Source organism: Microsporum canis, genomic scaffold (genome assembly GCF_000151145.1).
Source record: "Microsporum canis CBS 113480 supercont1.5 genomic scaffold, whole genome shotgun sequence".
Taxonomy (NCBI): domain Eukaryota; kingdom Fungi; phylum Ascomycota; class Eurotiomycetes; order Onygenales; family Arthrodermataceae; genus Microsporum; species Microsporum canis.
The window spans coordinates 217,187-237,141 of record NW_003299165.1 but is presented as its reverse complement, the minus strand read 5'-3'; the positions used below and the strand labels follow the sequence as shown (position 1 = coordinate 237,141).

The following is a 19,955-nucleotide window of genomic DNA, read 5'->3' as shown; positions in this document are numbered from 1 at the left end:
TGGAGGGCTTGGATCGATGCAAGAGCAAGAAACGCCACTCGCGGCGGCCTTTGCGATATAACAAGATGGGCTTGCAGATAGAAGCACGAGTGTTTGAGCCTGCTTTGGGATAGCTTTAGTTACGAAGTATATGCCAGGGTCTGCCAGGCCTGCGCTTCTTGTTCTTCCCAGACAACACTCCGAAAGGGTTGCTGGTCGTCGGTCGATATCGAAAGCGCGCCCAAATCGACGAACCAGACGACAGTTAAAGCATCTCCGAGGACTAGGAGGTTAGAAGAGGAGAACCGTCAGGGAGGCTGAAGGTACTTGACACTAATCTTCTTCCTTTTCCCCACAACCGCTCGGTTGTCCGAGAATGTTGCGGCCAAGGATACGGGCCCAGGAATGCCAATCATCGATCAGTAAAATGCATGCAAAGGGGGATGCAGGGACTTGTGGCAATCTTTTTTATGGGGAATTGATATCGGACCAGATATATCAGATGAATGATCGATGTCTTGCCATTGCTACAAACAAGATAATCCATCTACAGCAAGTTACCATACGAGCGATTCAGGGGGAACAGAGACCTAGTTGAAACCGGACAAACCCAGCCAAGTCTTACAAGACGGGTGAGTTAAAGGAAAGTATCATTTCATGCCTCCGTTGTGAAAAAAAAGTACCCCATATCATCATTATGGACTATACGTAGTATATAGATTGGAGTTAGAGTATTCTATCCCGTAGCTCCTACTTTTGGCGCAGGGAATCCTACATCGAGGGTTAGAAAAGCGCATAATTATTACAGAAACACGAATGTTAATACGTACGTTCTTCGTCAACCAAAGTCTTTTCTTTCCAGCACTCCTCTATCCACCGAACAGTCACAAAGTGTGGAATCGCACGGCGGGAAGCAAATTCTGATCTAAGAACATCGTAGTTCTTGGCCTTTCCAGTCTCCGGATCCCTGTCCTCTGATGGATCGACGATAACGTGGGTGATCCGGTTGTTATCCAGATGGTCTGTAACTGTGGCCCCTGTAAAAATGGCCGTGTTTCGAGCAAGTTGCTGACGCATCGATAAGCCATTAGCACATGGCTCGCTCGGCACTTTCGAAGGCTTACTGCAGGGGTAAAAGAATATCGTAAAATCTTTAAGCAGCCAACCTGCTACATTATAGGCGGCGCCTTCATGAAAATCCAAGGCAAAGTCAGACATAATATCTAGCCTTTGTTCTGCAGATACATCAGATATTACAGGCATCTTTCGAAGAACCTGGAGGGCGGAGCAGCGCATTAGCTTGGAAATTCGGAGAATAATGAAGTAGGTAGGAGTGGCATCACCTCTGTCAGTTCTTCTATAGTGGTGTTTCTGGCATAACTGTCCGCGTATTTGTCAACATTGTTGGCGATCTCTTCCTTCTGATCTTCTGTCGTGAAGAACATATGTCTACTCAAACTCCTTAGTACGGTCGGTTCCCCAGAACAACAACAATCTAGAACATACCGTGGTTCCAGTGGGAGTAGTACTCCATCTTCCCCAATATCATGTTCACTTTGTTCTATGCAATCAAAAATCCAACAAGGTCGAATGACATTCTCAATGGCAGCCTTCTGTAGTGAGGCAACTTTCACAGTTCCTAAAGCATATTAGCACTGCTTAGCATTTGGATGAGGGAGATTCCTCACATACTCCTATCCGCAATACAGTAGGTATTCTTCGATGCGGTATGTGTTTGATATATCTTCCCTCCATTTGCCTTGATCAGCTGCTCCAGATCAGCTTTAGATTTCTTGACTGGCTTTAAGGACTCGGACATGACGACTAGAAGGGGAGAATTAGCAAAATCATCTTTCGCGGGGTTCTACCCCTTGACTCACAGAATGAAAGTCCGTCAAAAGCATGGCCTTTCTCTCCTAGGTAAGCAGCCTTCGCCTGACCGGAGCCAGCCACTGTCAGCTCCTTTCTGCTTCGCTTGATCTTCTTCCTGCGAGAGTTGTCTACTTGAAAGTCCTTTTCTTTCCTCTCCTGCTCAGCACCTGCTTTTAGGTCCATAAATTCTTGAATGGAGAGTGCACTCTTCCAGTCCTTGTCCATTCGTAAGCGTTTAAAACGAGGGAACCTAACTGTTAAGCCCAGTCTAAATTGATCACTGGGCGTAACAGCTGCTGCCTTAACGCATAGGACAACTGAATCGTCAGGCTTGATCCACACATCTGGGCGTTCGTACTGCGCATCACCACCTGCAAGCTCTATGAATTCGGTAGGTGGCCTTTTGGCATCCCAGTCATGCCATTTGCCATCCGTATGGTGACGAATATTTGCATAGTCAGCGGCTGTGAACCCTCCGCCAACTTTGCAGAATGAATAGCACTTCATCGGGTTGGTTCCCTGCTGGTCGTGAGAATCATCAACCCTCAGGCCGCAAAGGTAGCTTGAGATATTTCCGCCTCTTTTACCGGAGCCATAGTAACCACCCACGACAATGCAGTCGAGAGACTCACCAAACTCCGTCATATAGTCTGGCTTCACTTTCATCCAATCATCATTGCGTTCGTTGAGCCGGTATGGTGAGTTAGGATTCTTTAAGACTAATCCTTCAGACGCTTCTGCCACCACTTTTCGAAGGAGAGGTTCAATGTCACTCGCGCTTCTACCAACTTCATATGTATGAACTTCAAAACGTCGGTGGACTGAAACCACACTCGCTTCCAATGCTCGACGCCTGTCTCGGAGCGTATATCGAGTCAGAGCCTTGCCGTTGAGATATACGATATCAAAAATTCTAAATAGAGGCCGATGGCCACTTGTAGAAAGCGGATTCCGTTGCTCTGCTAAGGCTGCAGTCTTCAGTGTACCAAACGGCACAGGGGCATCTTGCTCAGGGTCCCATGTAATCATTTCACCATCGAGAATAATACTTTCAACTCCATCTGCAAAGGCATTCTTAAGGTGTCTCGTTAGAGATCCGTTCTCGTCATGGAAACCATTTCCATATAAGTATGTATAGTCTTTGGCTTTCCTTGACCAAAATTCAAACCTCTTTCCACCGGGCACCGAGCTGTTGGTCTCCATATGAAGCTGTATACGCTCGCCATCTAACTTCTCTTCAATCCAAAACTGAGGGTCATCCTCAGCAAGTCTCATCCTTTCAATCATCTTTTGAAAAGAGTGCATTTGAAACTGAGCAAGTTGAGGTTGGAAACATTGCATAAGAGTTACGCGCGCCTCATCGGCTTCCAAGCGGATACTTGGTAGGTATAATTCCCAGCACACTCGACGAAGACTACTGGAAATATTGAAAAGGCTCTCTGCATCCGGATGCCAGATCTCAAAAAAGGTACGTTCGGTAGCACCGACTTTCATTTGCCGCAGGATAATCCTAATTAGCCACATCAACTCTTCTGGGTTCATCCGTCTGTAAAATTCGGCAAGTATAGGTAGCTGCTCGTCTTCCTTAGAAGCGACAGCCAATTCATCAAGTCGGGAGTTAACGTCAGCTATCGACATATCACCCACTTCCGTTTTCATTGGACGTTTGGAGACGACTTCAAAGCAGCGACCAGCAAAATCACCGGTCATTGCTGTTGCTCTTTGCCCTGGAAGTTTCCAATTCAGAAGATTATAGCCATCTTCAGAGTTCTTATCAATCTTCATGACTTTAACAAGGAGCTTGCCAATGGCCTTTTCCTTTAATCCGTACATGGCCCGATCGCGGTCTTTTTCGGGAACTATAAGCCGGAATGCGGGGAAAATGTCATTGCCCACCTGTTGCCGCCATCGAGAAATAAACCGTTCGATTATGTTACGGCGTAACTCATGTGGCGACAGATTGCTGCGCCCATGAGGCCCTCCCTTCCTTCGAGCTGCTGGTGGCCCTGCGGGCTTCTTCTTAAGGTCATTAAGAGGGTTGAACAGTGAGATGAAAAGGTCATGGAAAGGGAGTGTTGGCCCATGGTTACGTGGTCTGTTTGGGTACCTTATTCAAGAATAAGTTAGCTTCGTCAACGCTTCAATACTGCGACTCTATAGGCATGTATACTTCTCATCAAGCTCCTTTTCCGTCTCGATAGTGATACCACCCGGATTCAATGCCATAGCAATACAGGGTAGCTAAGGATAGAGTCGAGGAGAACGCCTGAGATATGAAACAAACAAAGATCAAAACTAACCGTCGTCCTTTCACCAAAACCTGGTCGAAAAGAATGTATGTTTGGAATTCCTCCTCAACGCGACCTCGAGGCTGTTGAAGCTGCTGGATTTAGGCAGACACGAACAATACGCCCTTCCACGTGACCTGACGTCATCCATGACAACCCATGTCTACTACCAAACGGTTACTAACCTAGGGATACGATACACAGGGACATGGACGAACATAAGGCTCCAAGTACAGCGAGGCTCCCTTTGACTGAGCAAGTAAATATAGTGATGCCGAGACATGTGAAAATGCAATTGAAATGCTAAATGATATACTGAATCTAGAACTCGAAAATATCAGAGTACGGCCAGCACTGGCATGTCCAACCCAAAAGAGGAACGCAATATAAACGGTGTCAATCAGCTTCGATCCTGCACATTGTCTATAAATGAGGGGTCTTTTATACTACCACCCGCATCATTCAAGCCAGCGACAGGCCTGTTATAGCTAAACCCTGCGAACTGGTTTTGCATAGTCTGAGAAAGGACAGGGTCGTCCACAAAGGAGTCCTGGGCGGGCTCAGATGTGAACTGAACGTCAAAGTTGGCGGTATCAAGTGCGTCCACCTGTGAAAATGTAACCGTTAGTAAGGTAAATAGCGTAAATAAGTGGGAGCAAAAAAGACTCACCACGTTGGGCTTGAAAGCCGGTTCATATTTACGTTGCAGCAATTTCCTCCAGTCAATGGCGTGGAAAAATGGATGTGCTTTAATTTCTGCTGAGCCATTGGCCCCTAGTCGTTCAGCAGGATCTCTGTTGAGGAGTTTGGTAAGGAGGTCTTTTGCAGTGGCGGGAACAATATCATGACTTGGAAAATTGAGAGGATCAGATAGAATCTTTCGGTACATCTCATTGGTATCTTCGGCGTAAAATGGTGGAAGACCCGTAAGCATCTCGTATAACAAGACGCCAAGTGTCCACCAATCGACAGTCTTATTGTAGCCATTGCCAGTGAGAAGCTCAGGAGCAAGATATTCGGGCGTTCCGCAGAACGTATGCGTCTCATCTTCGTCTTTCATTTCGAGCTTGCAGAGTCCAAAGTCGCAGAGAGCGATGTGGCCTTGGTAGTCCAAAAGAATATTCTCGGGCTTTAGGTCACGGTAAATGACGTTGAAACCATGAAGACATTCGAGAGCACATAACAACTCTGCGGTATAAAAGCGGGAACGATTGATATCAAAGCGCTGCTCCTTGGTCAGGTGGTAGAATAATTCACCTCCGTTGACGAAGGCTAGAATGAAGTAAAGCTTCTCCGGAGACTGAAATGTGAATTTTAGAGGTACAATAAATGGGTTGTTTATCTGAGCGAGGACGGAACGTTCAGCGAGAGTGTGGGTCACTTCTTGACGGGAGATGATTTTTGCTTTTCGGATAATCTTCATGGCATAGATACGATGGGTATCCTTCTTCCGAACCTGCATAACTTTGCCAAAGCTACCCTTACCGACGACCTTGAGCAGTTCAAAGTCGTCAACATTCAACTTATTCGTCTGGGTCTCAACGTACTCCCAGCCAATCTGAATTTTACCGGTGCCGTACTGCAGGTCGATCCATTCAACCTCACGGTACGGCCCGTCAAATTGAGGGCTAATCTGTGCAACTCCTAAGAATATATCCTGGCTCCGGCCGGCTCCAGGTGCAGCGTTCGGGTTTCGAAGGTACATGTGAACAGTGAGTTGGGCAATGCGCGATACATCGAACTTGTACTGAGTGCTGGAGCCAGCCCAGACAGGGTTCTCAGGACTACCGTCGATGGAGTTGATGAAGACCTGCAATTTATCAAAATCTAGCAGTGCATAGGGCATGTATTTCCTGGATATCCGTCCGTGGTTTGTAGGGATGCCTGTGAAGCCACCTCCTGACGTCTGCGGCCTGGTAGATCCATTAGCCCTGGTCACCGAGGTATGGGCGAGTGAGTTTTGCTGTGTAGAGCCTGCAACACCCCCAGTGCTACTGTTCGTGCGGTGGTGTGAAGCAAAGGCCTCTCGGTGTTGCTCTGGCAGTGAAAAGCCTCGGCCTTCGTAGAGAGTGACGACGAGGATGCCTGGTTTCGACGTGTTTACATCCGGAGCCGGGCCGCCTTCCTTTGCAGAACTGGCACTGCTCGCCGTAGGAGTAGTTGGGGTTAGGACATCTTTGTCCTTGCTCGAAGCAAGGGAGCTGGAGAAGTTGGAGAGGGCACTTAAATGAGTCTCTTTCAGCTCTAAAAGAAGAGATATCGTTAGCGTCTTCAAAGGCCACTGCAAAGGACTTTCCACTCACTCTTCGTAATGTTCCAGGACATCTTGTAGGACTTCTCTGGTGTTTAGGGGTTCTTGGTCGGTGTCTTTGGGGGGTTTGATGTTTATTATCTTTCTGATGTCGATGTTTCTCTCTCCAGAAAACCCATTTTTAGCTTCCCTTGCCAAATAAAACCCCCCACTTAAGTCAAAAGGTAAAAAAAGGAGAGAGAGAAAAGGGGGATGAACTTCATGACTTGTTCTTTTTTTTTTCTCCCCCAACAAGACAAGACGGAGAAGACGAGGCGTTGAGTTGTGGGTTGATGCGGCTTAAGGGAGCCATCGACTAGCTACGATCAGACAAGACTTGTTCACAGCCTGGTGGTTGTTATGGCATGGGCAATTTTCCAGCACTTCGGGGGCAAACGTCAACGTTGAGAGCAAGTCCTTCATGGACACAAACTGTGACGGTACAGGATGGCCTGATACCTATGATACCATATAACATGGAATATACCCTGAGGATCGTTCTGTCTGTAACTGAGATCAGGATTGGCGCTATAAGCCCAGGACAGATGGTACTGCGAATACCAGATAATGTCTATTTCTTTCACCCATCCGGGACCACTCACGAAGCCATTGCCTTTGATACTCTTCGTCGCTTTGTCGATACAGTGAGCTCTCACACGGAACAATGATGGGAATAGCAGAGCGATACGCAGGCTTCCCCCAGGTCGAAATATGTGCGATCTACCGTCCACACTCGGATCCTGTGTTGGAAATTGCCTGAGGACGGTACATAGCTTCAAGATCTTGAGGTCAGAATCTACATTCTTCGCTTCAACTACCCAGCAGCTTTTCCACGTCCGCACAGTATATAACTCATTTCATCACCAAGACGTAAGCAAGCAGTGTGCAACTTCTGAGGAATTAAAGGTGAGACTGCTATTTATCTCGAGCATACAGAAAAAGGCATTCGAATTTTCGGGAAGCAACTAACCAGCCACACTTGCAATATACACAACGCCTACAAGGCAGGTTAATTGCTACTTCTTAACCCCACTTTGGTGTTTATACTACCTGTGGTTTACACATTGCTAGCTCAGCTAATAGGAAGATCGCTCAAAATGACTAGCACGTACACTCAGTGGCTGGCTGATGCGAAAGAGGACAGCTCATTTGACCTCGCTGACCTGGAAACGCTTGAGTTATACTTAGGGGGATCTCTCGGCATTGACAGTGCAGCCGAACAGCTTACCGAAGGCAAGGCCTGTCAAGATGTGGAAAATATATGGGTGATGCTCCTAGTCCTTTCAAAGTGCCATAGTGAGATCCTTGAAAGTATTGTCAGCCTAATACGCACCATATTTGCTCTCAGGCCCTCAGATGATGACGAGAGCTCTGAAGAGTGGTCAGTCAATATTATCAGAAGCTTCGGTGTTAATTGGCGTGATGTTCATGACGGTAGGATACCTTTTCAAATTATCATCCTACTTTTTATTTACTCACCAGCTAATATATCAATCTCCTTTTAATAATAATTAGCATTATGGTCAGATCGCCGCCAGATGAAGCATGTATCAGACCCAGCGGGCCAAAACTGGATCAACTACCATGCCTTCTCTGCAGCTTGCATCCGTGAAGGGATCCTCACTGATTTGTATTGGGCATATATCATCATTGTCGACGGGCTCGAAAGGAAAGTGAGGTATCCAATCACACCTCAGCAGGATGCCGATGTTGCAGCTGCATGTCAATATTTCATCCACGGTGCTAGCCATATCCTGCGCAACGGTTGCCAGCCTGAATACGGAGAGACACTCCGGGGTTGGGGCGACGAGAGCGAGCTTTGGCAAGGGGAAAAAGGGCTAACCCCCGGGAGATGGACATTCTGGGAAGAGCGGTTGGATACCTTGAGATTAGATGAAGGCTTTTCTGACGAGACCAGAGAGGCAGCAAGGAGAGGAGAGGCGGCCATTTGATGGGAGAAGAGAAGAACTAGGGAAGACATGCAACGTCCTCATCTTCGTGTAAATTAGCAATGTTTATCGCAAACATCTATATTAAACATTATCTTTGTGCCTCTAAAGACGTGAGTATAAACTATGGAGCAAGGCCGTAGCATCAACTTATTATAATATCAACGACTTCACCACTTCATCTTCTTGTCAACCGCCACAATGACACAAGCTGCTTCAGAAGTCTAGCCGTCGAGGCATTAAAAGACAAGACTCAGCACCCAGATACTAATTCCTAGCCCGAGTCAATGTCCAGGCGACGATATGTGGCCTTCATCCTCTAGGGCATCAATTAGCACCACTCCGCACGCCAACGCAACTGGCTTCTCCCTCCAGGAGCCTATCAACAATCAAAAAGGGCTAGTTAACGCTTTATTATATCGATTACATATATCAGGCATCACAAGGCTCATGCAGGACTGAGCATACTCTGTACATAGTAGGCTCACTCTCCTACTCCCGCTGGCGCAGTTTGCGTGTCATCACACCGTCGTATACGGTGCATATACGGTGCATACATTGGCAGCTCTCTTTCTCTTTCTTTTTCTCTTTTTTCTTTTTATTTGCGAGTTACAACTAACTAGCGAACTTCTCTTGAAGGTGGGCCTCTTGCTAACGTTTCGCAACGCCATAGATTCATAGGCGATATCGCGTTCCCCCACACTCAGTATGTGTCCTACCATAGAGAAATAAATGGCTTTCTATCATATAGAATAGCAATTGATAGCCAACGGCTGCGAGGCAGGAACCTAATTCACGAAGTGATATTAAGTGCTACCTCATGCTAACGAGGCAGATAGGTCAGAGAGTTTGGCTCTCGACAGCCTTTAATCACAGGGATGGCTGTATTATTGAATGGCCAGATTTCGTATCAGAGACTGAGTAATCTCTCAAGTCTTTGGCGATCCACCGCTTCCTGCGTATGAGTGTGTTATCAGCTTGTGCAAAAAGCGGACGAATAGATGAGTTGACCGTGGCTCTCGTTTTTTATCACATCACCCATTATCATCATTCCACTGCAAAAACTCCGAGCTAGTTTCTTCCAAGTACTCAGAAACTGAGGAGGCTCCACGGAGGCCAATCCAGAATTTACTTGTATAGAGCTCTGCAGTTATAGAAAATACCTTGCACGCCTTTGGCAAGCGTACATGTACCAAGAGGGATAACATGCATCTCTATGAAGACCGCTAGATCTTAGCATCAACATGAATGTTCCGCACGGAGGAACTCCTACATACATACCTTTCTGGGCGGATGTTTGGGTTTCAGCCAACTGCGGGAACATGGGTGGCAGGCTGGCCAAGAGATATCTGATCTCTCTCCACTACCATACATGAATATATTTTTACTAGGACGTATTTTTTTTTTGCAAGGAAGATGAGGCTTCAAGCGCCTTCTGATCGTCTCCAGAAGAGAGCTGTCATATCACGTCGAGGACAGACACTATGAAACCCTAGGATGTCAAGCTGACAGCGCAGCGTTGCTTTTTCTTCCATCGTCGTCTTCCCCCATTTGGCCTCCAACATTCTGGCTTCGTCTCTTTTGGGATCGGCCAGATGCATCGAGTTCCAATGACTCAAGGCGCCGGAGATGGCCATGGTTCGAATTCAAATTCAAATTCGGATAACGGGGACGACGGGAAAAGAGCGGCAGCGAGTGCTTCGGCAGCCCTTCAAGGAGCAACTTTGGCATTTGCGTCACGAGAAGACCAGAAGCAGTCACGGAACAACGGAAGCCCAAAGGGTACGATACCAACCAGGCAGCCAGCGGGGCAGCCCATCAATGATGGGGCTCGGAAAGCAGCTATGATCGCGGAGGCGGCCGTCAATAATAGAGCTATTAATGCTGGTGCCAGCGAGAGCGATGTCTACCCAGTTCCATACGGTATTGGAGTTAAGGACAGGCTCCAGTTCATCCCTCATCCGAACGACAGTGGAGGTTCTACCGCAGCCACAACCCCAGCTCCACAACCGGCCGAGTCCACGAAGGCTGTAACCTCGCTCCAGAACAACAACCAGACGACGTATGGAAGCACTATTGCAGGTGCTACCATCATAACGCGACCAAAAATAGAGCTTGAAAACAACCCCCAACGCATTGCAGCTAAACTTGCCGTGGATAGATCTACTGCCGGATCCAAGGCAAAATCAAGGTCCCCGTCCCGGGCCGCATCTGCTACTACGATAAGCTCACAGCAAACCAGGGAATATCAAGAGTTAATTACACATGCGCCCCAGCGTGCCTCAAGTTCGCCAACTATCTGTGAGGACGACACTGATATTATTGCAAGCTCTAGCAGGAACGGGAGTTATGCACCTCTAAAATCGGAGGTGACCGATGCAGAACTGTCCGCTGCACGCAATATGCCAACGCAGCAGAAATATGGAGTCAAGGCTCCTCCTCCGCTTCCGAACAGGCCAGTGACGACCAGAGATCCGTCTCCTAGAAAGAAGATGGATTCTGAACATGACCAAGGGTCTATTCTTCCACCACCTCCGCCGCCACCGCGCAACAAAGCTGTCAGCCCGCCTCCAGCTCTACCCCCTAGGCCAACTACGATTCCTCTGGGAAGGGAGAAACCACCTCCTCCGGCACCACGACAATCAACGATATCATCATCCGCCATCGACGGGCCTCTGACTCCACGTGGGCCGCTTCCGTCCTTACCTCGTTCGCATCCACACCCGCATCCGCATCCGCTCCCGCTTCCGAATGCACGCTCAAGTCCACTACAACCCCAACATTCTGGGGTTTTCGAGAGCCCCTTAGCCGATGCAATCACAGCCTCAACACTCGCGTCACGCCGGACTCCCTCTCCGTCCAAACACAACCCTCCCCCACTACCACCTGGTCGACGATCCAGATCTAGGTCGTTTCTGCAGGTTACCCACAGTGGCAACAAGAATGACCACCGTGACCGGCTAGGAAGGGGGAATGGCCAAAGCCGAACACCTAGCCCCAACCGGACGACAGCTATGAAAAGGACGATGCGTGCTCCGGCCCGACCTGAGCCAGATTTTGCTGCTAACAGAGGAGGAGGAGGAGGGGGGGGGACTCGAAGCAAGGAGCATGGCCGGAGAATCATCCGAACCCACCCGCATAAGCATCGGGAAGGCGATCGCAAGCGCTGGCGTGACAAGGTGACTGCAGCAGAGAGGAAGCGTTACGAGGGAGTGTGGGCGGCGAACAAAGGCCTGTTTGTGGGCGCGCATGAGCAGGTCAACATCAAGGACAAGTCCGTTGCGCTCGAGGAGACGGTATCAAGCATAGTAGTCCGTGACATCTGGACCCGAAGCAGGCTACCGACACCGATGCTGGAACAGATCTGGAATATCGTCAGCCACCACGCATACGGGCTGTTGTCTCGAGAGGAATTTGTAGTAGGGATGTGGTTGATCGACCAGTGTCTGAAGGGCCACAAGTTACCTGTCAAGGTATCACAGAGCGTATGGGACAGCGTGAGATCGGTTTCAGTTGAATTAACAGGCCACTGACTAGAGCCTCCCTCTTTCTCTCTCTCTCTTTTCTTTTAATATTTTTTTTTGCTATCTCCCTGCTGGGAAAGGGAAGGGAAATCATTGGGTGCCTTGGAGCCTGCATATACACAGAGTATATACGGATTATATACATGAGAGACAACCGAAAAAAAAAAAAAAAAAGAATATCGGACAGCAAACAAGATGCATACATTGAGCCACTCTCGAGCCGAAAACCTATATCAGCCACAAAAATACCCGGACAACTCGATGCTTTGACCTGCGGGGAGGGGAGATGGACTATATGTATATATGTAGGAGGAGGATCTAGATATACGATTGGGTCCCCTTCTCCATATCTCCTTTATTTCACCAATGATAACAGATGTATGCATGGTACTTCCCGACTGGCGCCATCTAACTGCAGGGAGCAGCTCTTCGCCGTCCCATCTAGGCTATCTACGGGAGGACCGCCATGCCAGTGGGCTCATTTACATTATCATGTGTATGCAAGGAGGAAACAACGCCGTCCCCGTCCCTATCCCCTACACATCCCCGTCACCGTCTCCAGCAATTTTGCTCTTTTGTAATATTAATACTATTAGCAACTTGTTAGCGAAGACATCGCATCCTTGCAGTTTGTCGCAGGTTCTCGAAGCTTATTTGGGTTCTCTTTCGCTCAGCTGCAGCTTCATCCAAGGTTTTTTTTCTTTTCTTTTCTTCTATCGATGGGTGCTTTTTTCCTTTTTTTCCTTTTGCATGTCTTGAGATCGAGTTGCAGACACAGGCAAAGAAGAAGAAAAAGGGGTGGCACAAGGAGAAGAAACCATACATATTATCCATATTATCAGTCAGTAGAGAGGTCTTCATAGGTCGGAGTAATTTATATATATAAAATAAGGAAAAAGGAACAAGAAGGCTGTATAATTAGAAGAACCGCAAAAAGCAAAGGAGATGAAAGGTGGAAGAGCAGAGAAAAGAAAAGAAAAAGAGTCCGTCTTTCCTCTCTATCATTTTCATCCTCTTCATCCTCTTCATCATCTTTGCTTATTCTATGTAAAGAAAAGCCCAGTGGATTATAACAAAGGACATTACAAGAGAGAGAGGGAGGGAGAGCAAAAAAATGTCCCCCTGAAATCACAAATTTCGATTCGCTTTCCGTTCTCCGGATCAACAACTTCGTTCTTTTTCTTCTCGTACGGGAATAAATTTCCATCATCCTTTTTTTTTTTTTTAACAGCAAAGACAAGACAGTATAAGAAGATACTTGGATACATGCAGATATACTTGGATATAAACTACTTAGATCTACTTTTTTAACTATCTACCCGGCCGGCCCTTCTCACGCCCTTCATCATCTTTCAGTGTTCCAAGTACCTCCGACCCGTTCGACCGGCCCATCCTGCAAAGAAGAAGCAGAGAAGAATAGCAGAAGACTAAGAAGACTTACACGCCTCTGCTTCCAGGGTTGAACAACAACCTACAAGGGAGCTGTCAAGTACTGCTGCTGGTGCTGCCGGTGCTGGTGCTGGCTGCTGGCCGCTGGCCGCTCAAACCACTAGATCTCGTCCAAGGAAGAAAAGGGGGGAGGGAAGAGAGGAAGCTGGACTCCTCATCCTGCTTTTATCCTCCTACGCAGCAACTCCGTAGACGGTGGAGATACTCAAGAAGTTATATTAGCTTAGTCTCATCACTTGCTTTGCTTTGCTTGTCCGGAGTATTAACGACCTTTAAGCCCTTCCAGCCCTTCGCTTCCATATACATCACATTTCCTCTCTCTTCTCTTCTCTACTTTTTTTCTTTTTGATGACAGGAAGAATAACATCCGAACCAACTCTTTAGCGTCTCTCATTTTTTTTTTTTTTTTTTGCTTCTGCCTTTTTCTTCTGCCTGCTTCTTGTTCTTGCTCTTCACTTGGGTTCTACTGGGCAAAAAAAAAAACAACATCTTCTAGATGCTATCCAACGACGCCATGGAAGATGATAGGCGCCAGCCTACCATCGATAAACCGTCCATCACCAAAGTGACTCGGAAGAAGTTTGCAAAGCCGCCGGTGAAGGTCGCCTGTCTCTCTTGGTATGTTAGGTTTCTATATTCCTTCATCTATATATACATATTATCCACTTTTTGTTCTTCCATATATAGTTCCGGCTCTTCCACTCCTCCCAAAAAAAAAAAAAAAACACACTTGATATATCGAAGAAGCACTCTAACTCATGTCTATAGTCGAGCATCAAGAATCAGATGCGATGGAAAGGATCCATGCTCCTGCGTACGTGCAACAGCATCAATCAGTTTCCTGGTTGGGCATTCTTCTTTTTTTGATCTGCCTCCCTTTCTTTTGTTCGATACCAGAGAAAACAAAATAAGAAAGAAAAAGAGAAAAAAAGACCATCATGAAACGGCTCAATACCAATGAAGTCTTATGTTTATCATCTCTAGTGCGCCCTCAAGGGGAAAGAATGCTCCTATTTACCAAGCAAACGAGGAGGCCCTCGGAAGAAGAGGGTAGAACCTCCCTCGTCGGTAGGCGATGCCATGCAGAGCAGGCTCTGGGCTACAGTCCATCCGATTCCTCGAATAGACGAAGGTTGGTATTGCTCCTGTTGTTCTGGATGTTGACGGCAGTTGACTTTCGCTCCAGAAATATTCACCCAGGTAGACGACCTCGCCGTTCCTGGAGCCGGTCTAAAACACCTTGACTTCCCGGTCGACGTGCAGTCCATGTTTGAAGGTCTCTTCGTGCCTCCTCAGCAACAGGCTCCGGCCCATCCCACAGCTGCTCACCCTCCGGTTCCAGCCCCCGAGCCGCCAAGGGTAAGATTATACGGAAGCGAACAAGATATGTGAGTGCACCTCCGGCCTTGGAACATCTATGTTTTTGCAACAAGCCCCTAACCTTAGAACTCGTAGATTGAATGCTTATTATATTTATATTCACTATTACTTCCCAATCTTCCCCCCACCTCATGTACCAATCACGGTTGACCGTCCCCTGAATACACCAACCAAGGCCCCAGTCACCCCTACATCAGATCCTGTGCTTCCCTACAGGCCAAAGTCCCCCGTCACTCTGGCTATCTCTGCAGTTCTAGCATTGATACCTCACCAGCGAGACCCAAACTCCTTCTCGCCGGAATCTGTGCTCCTTCGAAGGGCTTACGCACATGCTTTTGCCCGAGAGGCCGTTGCCAGCATCGAAGCAGAGTCAGACCTTCAAGAGTCCGGAACCAGCCCGTCAGAGGCACTCGCTCATAATTCAACCGTTCCAGCCCGACTGATGGTTCACCCACTGACCCCGATAGACCTGGAAGGTATCCTTGCCCTTCTTGTTTTAAGTATATACGAGTATACTCAAAGGGGAAACTTGATCAAAATGCGACATAGAGCGGGCCAAGCGTATATTATGGCGATGAATCTCTCACTTCATGCGATCACGCGTGATGATAGCCCCTTCGCCGAGGCTAGGAGAAGGGCTTGGTGGATGACTGTATGAAGCTTTCCGTTGACTACTTGTGTGGCAGTGACCTAACTGAATGATCTATAGTTTTATTGCGTCTGTCAGGGCTCCATTGTGGGCACAGTGGTGAGTGCACGCCCGCTCTCTTTTTCAGGACTGTAAGCTAATTGCATAGCCAATAACGATATTGACTCATGATCCACGATTTACCACCCCATATCCTCGGTTTGCATCAGATTCTAGAGTACTTCTACCCCCATTACCCTATGACACTTCTCGAAGAACAGTTCGAGCTAATTCTCTATTGCTCTCAGGCATGGTCTATTTTAATTCAAGCACAGCAGGCGCTGGTCGCCGCCACTCAGTACATCATTGATTTTAACCAAGCATTAAGGGCAAAGACAAACCTGGCCGTCATTTTTGAAAGAATGGGTAAACTCACCGCTTGGACTTCGTCTATACTGGCCCAAGCAGATGCACCACTCCAAGACTCCGGGGTTCCGGCTTCTCAGGATATAGAGAGCGTCACAGCCCAAAGTATTCGATACATTTCCCGGATTAAACTGTGCAGGTGAGAGCACACATCTACTTATCAAAAAGGAGTCGTTTCGTTCTAACATATCACATAGTGCACGAATCAAGACGCACAGATTCCGCGCTTTTCTCGACATACCGATATTCATCAAGAAACACTGTGATTTGACTTGCGCAAGCATAGGCAGTCCAAGCATGGAGAGCACCTCAAGCGTACCAGAATTCCAAGATATAAGGCCTCTGGTATGCTGTACCAATAACTTCAACCAACTTCAAGGAGCCCCTCCAATCAACCAGCTAGAGAGCCCCATCTCATCCAGCTCGCCCATATCCGACACGTCTGGCTCCCAATGGATACCCGAGGATTCATTTCCCTTTTCGAATTATACCTCAACTAGCATATGTCTGGAGGCCGCCCTTTCTATTGCGCAGATGTTCGACAGCCTGCCGTATCCCAGACCAACATACGACAAAGAGTATTCTTCGTTGGAGTTTCCGTCAATTGTCCCTCGAACAATGCCGTCGTTTGCCTGTTGCGCCATGCAGAGCAGTTACGCAATGCTCATGCTCTATTATAAATCCCGTGCAATCACTCCAGGGACTGTTGACAGCCCACTGAGCGACATAGACCAGCTTAGTGAGGAACTACAGCATGGGCTCGAGTGCGTTATCGGTGCTGTACGAAATTACTCTATGGCATTTGAAGCACTAGGTGGAATGAGAGGTAATGTTGTCCGTTGTCTTGGTACATGACATCCCATAAGCATAAAGCTGATGCGGTTTACTATCTAGATGAAATCGAAGGAGCATTTCTCACGGCGTTTCCTCAAGAATAACCATTCCGTATATTCAAGTCCTTTTTCACGCAATTTTACCACATTTAGGAACAACTTTATTCTAATACATATATATATAAGATCAAGGAGCATTTACTTCACTTCTCCTACCACCGACTCTGTCACTGGCTTCCGGTCTAATGATACAAATGATGCCATAGATTCTAACTTTTTTATCTCCTTATATCCCACGATGAATTTCCTGGCGCTTTTTAAAGTGGATATATGTTGTTAGCTTACAAGGAATAAAAGAAATTGAACCTGACAAAATTACTCTTTATTTGAAATAGAACTCCTTTGTATGAGATAATCGCCCTCCTTCTATAAACCGAATAAGTACAAATCGCTCAAACGCAATGAGACAATATATGACATGGGGAAGGAAATGGTATCATAGTTTTGACCGTATTCCCTCTAAGCGGAATTTAACATCTTTTAATATTTTTGTGGATGGTTTCCAATCCTCGAACTGTTTTAAGAGTTCCGTAGTTTCATCTGATAGTTGATGACGAACATACTCTTCCTCAAGGACGCCCCGCATGGCGAAAGGAAGTATGTATGGGTTTGCAGTCGAAGTTGATGCAGTCGGAGCATTAATCGTATGAAATTGGATATCTGCATTGTTGACCACGGTGGTTTCCAAGGCGAACCTTATTGCGAGTCTAGAAGCAGCCGGTTAGTTCATGCATATACTCTGATTTTTGATGGAGGCAAAAAGGAATCATACTTGTAGACGTTCTTGTCTTCATATAGGCGGGAATGACCTTCTCCTGTATATAAACTTCCAGCAAGAGGAGAACTGAGTTCTCGAATCAGGCCATGGTCAGAGACACCTAGGTTACGCAACTTCATCGTAAAACCAACTAAATGTGAAAGGCTATATGCATGCTGAGTATGTATTTCCTTACGTTCATGAGGGCATCCACTTACAAGCTAGGAGCGTGTACCCGTCCATCGACAAATACTGCACGGTATATATGAGGGTGAGAAACGGTTGAAAACGTAGATGACTAGGAACTGGAGGTCAGCGCGTGTCGATACCAAGCAGAGTAGATCAACACTCACCTCCATAGATACAAGTTGATCGTCTATACTTCCAACATAAGTAACCTTTACTCCAAAATCAAGAACAGCTTTCAAAGCCGTCCGATAGCCCTGTGAGACTTTACTTTCCGCATCTGTAAAATCGAACAACTCTCCCGCTGACCCGCTGATCCACCGGGATCTATAATCAGCAAAAGGACCTAGGTTAATACCTGCCATTGCACATATGCCGATCCGCGCATTGCTTACACAACCAAATGCTATTAACTTTGAGACTAGCATTGTTGCAACAGGGACCCCTTGGCTGTGGCAGGAGACAAGGACAAAGTCAGCCTCTCTAATATGTTCAATCCAATTGAGAAGTAATTTCCAAAGCAAGTCAACTCGTTCAGATATACGGCCTTCGCCCTCGAGCGCAATTTTTTCAATGTGACAGGTTGAGTTATTTTCATTTGCCCATTCTTCAATTGCTCTAGCCGCCATAGAGGCAAATTTAACTGAGGTTCCTGTGGGCTGGCCTATAACAGTCCGTATTAGAGGCGTAGGGAAATACCCATGGACACCAATGGCTATAGCCCTTTTTACCTGAGGAGTAGCTTGGCTTCGTAAGACATGTTTTGGTTCAGATCCTTTTTTATAAATCAGACGGCTAAGCTGTTCGATAAAACTAGGCCTGTTCTCGAGTGGAAATGTGGTCTGGAAGGACGGGAGTACCTGATTTGGCGGTGCACGCTCTCCCTTCCTTGTGGGGGGAGTTGTCGAAACATTGGCGGGTTGTAGCGGTGGTTCCTTGGGGACATTTGCTGTAGGAGATTCTGAGGTTGTGGGTTGAGATGTTGAAGGCTTGGTATGGTTATTCTTTGAAACTGGAGCATCTTTTACTTTTTCAGCCAATAGAGCTGCTTTCGGCTGGTCTTTCGTATTTCCATCAGGTGGTGCGTTCTCATCCGCATATTCACCTTTCTTGGCAGTAGAGCTTGCATCTGGCTGCTGTCTTGGCCAAAAGAGCCATCCGGAAACAGATCCCGTACGTCCATGGTTAGCTTCCTTAGTAGGTTGGCTTGTTCTATCTGTATCTATGGGTTGTGTGGAGCTTGTATTTTCCTCTATTTCATTAGGCCGTGGCGTAGACGTACTGTCCTTCATGTTTTGGGGATTTGGTGATATTTCAGGAGCTGCTGCTTGAGACCTAATATTGGTCCCACCCCATAACTGCAGCCATGACCTTGACTGCGAAGTTTGGTTCTCTTTGGGTGTTGGATTATCGTGTTTGTGGGAGTTAACGTTGACTGAATTCTCCGTATCCTCAAGTTCGACCTTCGGTGTGGTCGAACATGCAATGTGTTCCTCTGTAACTGTAGGATTAGGTGCTTCTTGGACCGTATCGTTTGTTGTTTTCGCCATCGAAAACCACTCAAGCCACCCTACTGGGCGAGAAGCTTGATTCTGCGATTCTTTCTGTTTTGTGTCAATCTTTACGTCTGTCTGAGCGTGAGAAGAATCCTGCTTTTGCTCGCTGGTATCTCGTTCCTGAAGTTGTCTGTCCTTCAGTTCATCATCTCTATTCAGCTCTTCATCGTTCTTCAATTCATCTTCCACCTTCTTCGTATCGTTAGACGGGTTTAAGCCACTATGGACATTGCTAACAATATTATGCGATGCCTTTGGCATGGGAGAAATTCCTGTCGAAGCAATATTTACCCGTGTGGTGGCAACGTCCGCCGGGAGTGACCTAGTAGATACTGCCCCCTTTTTTGTCAACTGGATTGAGGGAGGCCTAGAGGATTTAGCCGCACTTCGCAATGATGTGGATGAGCGTGCGCGTTGAGAGGTTGCTGCACTGGCTGCTGAAATGCTCTCACGGGCGACCTCGGTAACAGCCGTTGCCTTTGACTTAGTGGGCCAAGATCTAAGATACCAGCTCTGATAAAAAGGAGGAGTCAGAATAGGCAAACCCAATAATAGCGGAACAAAAGATATCCTCACCATTCCATCTCCTGGTAGTTCCTTGACTGTGTCTGCGTTGCTGGTTGTATTATTCTGGCTCGATGGTGGCTGCGGGCTGGTGCCTCTTTGATCCTCCGCTGTTCGTGCTGCACGCGCTACGGGAGCCATCAAGGCTGAGGATAGAGCATCACCATGGAACCTGGTGAGTCGGAGAAGTGTATATCATATTCTTTTGTTGAAA

General features: G+C 47.2%; 6 protein-coding genes across 6 annotated transcripts; 3 read left to right on the top strand and 3 right to left on the bottom strand.

Annotated features, from left to right (window-relative positions):
- Positions 1-715: 715 nt before the first annotated feature.
- MCYG_05151 (DNA ligase 4) lies at positions 716-4,077 on the bottom strand (the record flags this gene model as incomplete). Its single annotated transcript, XM_002845236.1, has 7 exons — positions 716-750; positions 810-1,254; positions 1,323-1,428; positions 1,486-1,618; positions 1,672-1,803; positions 1,860-3,958; positions 4,022-4,077. The coding sequence occupies 7 exons, from the start codon at positions 4,075-4,077 to the stop codon at positions 716-718; spliced, it is 3,006 nt and encodes a 1,001-aa protein (XP_002845282.1).
- Positions 4,078-4,539: 462 nt separating this feature from the next.
- Positions 4,540-6,464, bottom strand: MCYG_05150 (protein kinase; the record flags this gene model as incomplete). The annotated part of the gene is made up of 3 exons (XM_002845235.1): positions 4,540-4,746; positions 4,810-6,383; positions 6,443-6,464. The coding sequence occupies 3 exons, from the start codon at positions 6,462-6,464 to the stop codon at positions 4,540-4,542; spliced, it is 1,803 nt and encodes a 600-aa protein (XP_002845281.1).
- A 1,062-nt stretch (positions 6,465-7,526) lies between these two features.
- On the top strand, positions 7,527-8,381 carry MCYG_05149 (conserved hypothetical protein; the record flags this gene model as incomplete). The annotated part of the gene is made up of 2 exons (XM_002845234.1): positions 7,527-7,863; positions 7,945-8,381. The coding sequence occupies 2 exons, from the start codon at positions 7,527-7,529 to the stop codon at positions 8,379-8,381; spliced, it is 774 nt and encodes a 257-aa protein (XP_002845280.1).
- Positions 8,382-9,988: 1,607 nt separating this feature from the next.
- MCYG_05148 (increased rDNA silencing protein 4) lies at positions 9,989-11,911 on the top strand (the record flags this gene model as incomplete). The annotated part of the gene is made up of 2 exons (XM_002845233.1): positions 9,989-10,160; positions 10,185-11,911. 2 exons carry the CDS (start codon positions 9,989-9,991, stop codon positions 11,909-11,911), a joined length of 1,899 nt encoding a protein of 632 aa, XP_002845279.1.
- A 1,954-nt stretch (positions 11,912-13,865) lies between these two features.
- MCYG_05147 (C6 zinc finger domain-containing protein) lies at positions 13,866-16,723 on the top strand (the record flags this gene model as incomplete). The annotated part of the gene is made up of 9 exons (XM_002845232.1): positions 13,866-13,969; positions 14,120-14,165; positions 14,336-14,483; positions 14,538-14,739; positions 14,807-15,383; positions 15,441-15,479; positions 15,590-15,924; positions 15,983-16,611; positions 16,680-16,723. 9 exons carry the CDS (start codon positions 13,866-13,868, stop codon positions 16,721-16,723), a joined length of 2,124 nt encoding a protein of 707 aa, XP_002845278.1.
- A 391-nt stretch (positions 16,724-17,114) lies between these two features.
- On the bottom strand, positions 17,115-19,882 carry MCYG_05146 (conserved hypothetical protein; the record flags this gene model as incomplete). The annotated part of the gene is made up of 5 exons (XM_002845231.1): positions 17,115-17,385; positions 17,451-17,600; positions 17,654-17,733; positions 17,789-19,690; positions 19,754-19,882. 5 exons carry the CDS (start codon positions 19,880-19,882, stop codon positions 17,115-17,117), a joined length of 2,532 nt encoding a protein of 843 aa, XP_002845277.1.
- Positions 19,883-19,955: the final 73 nt, after the last annotated feature.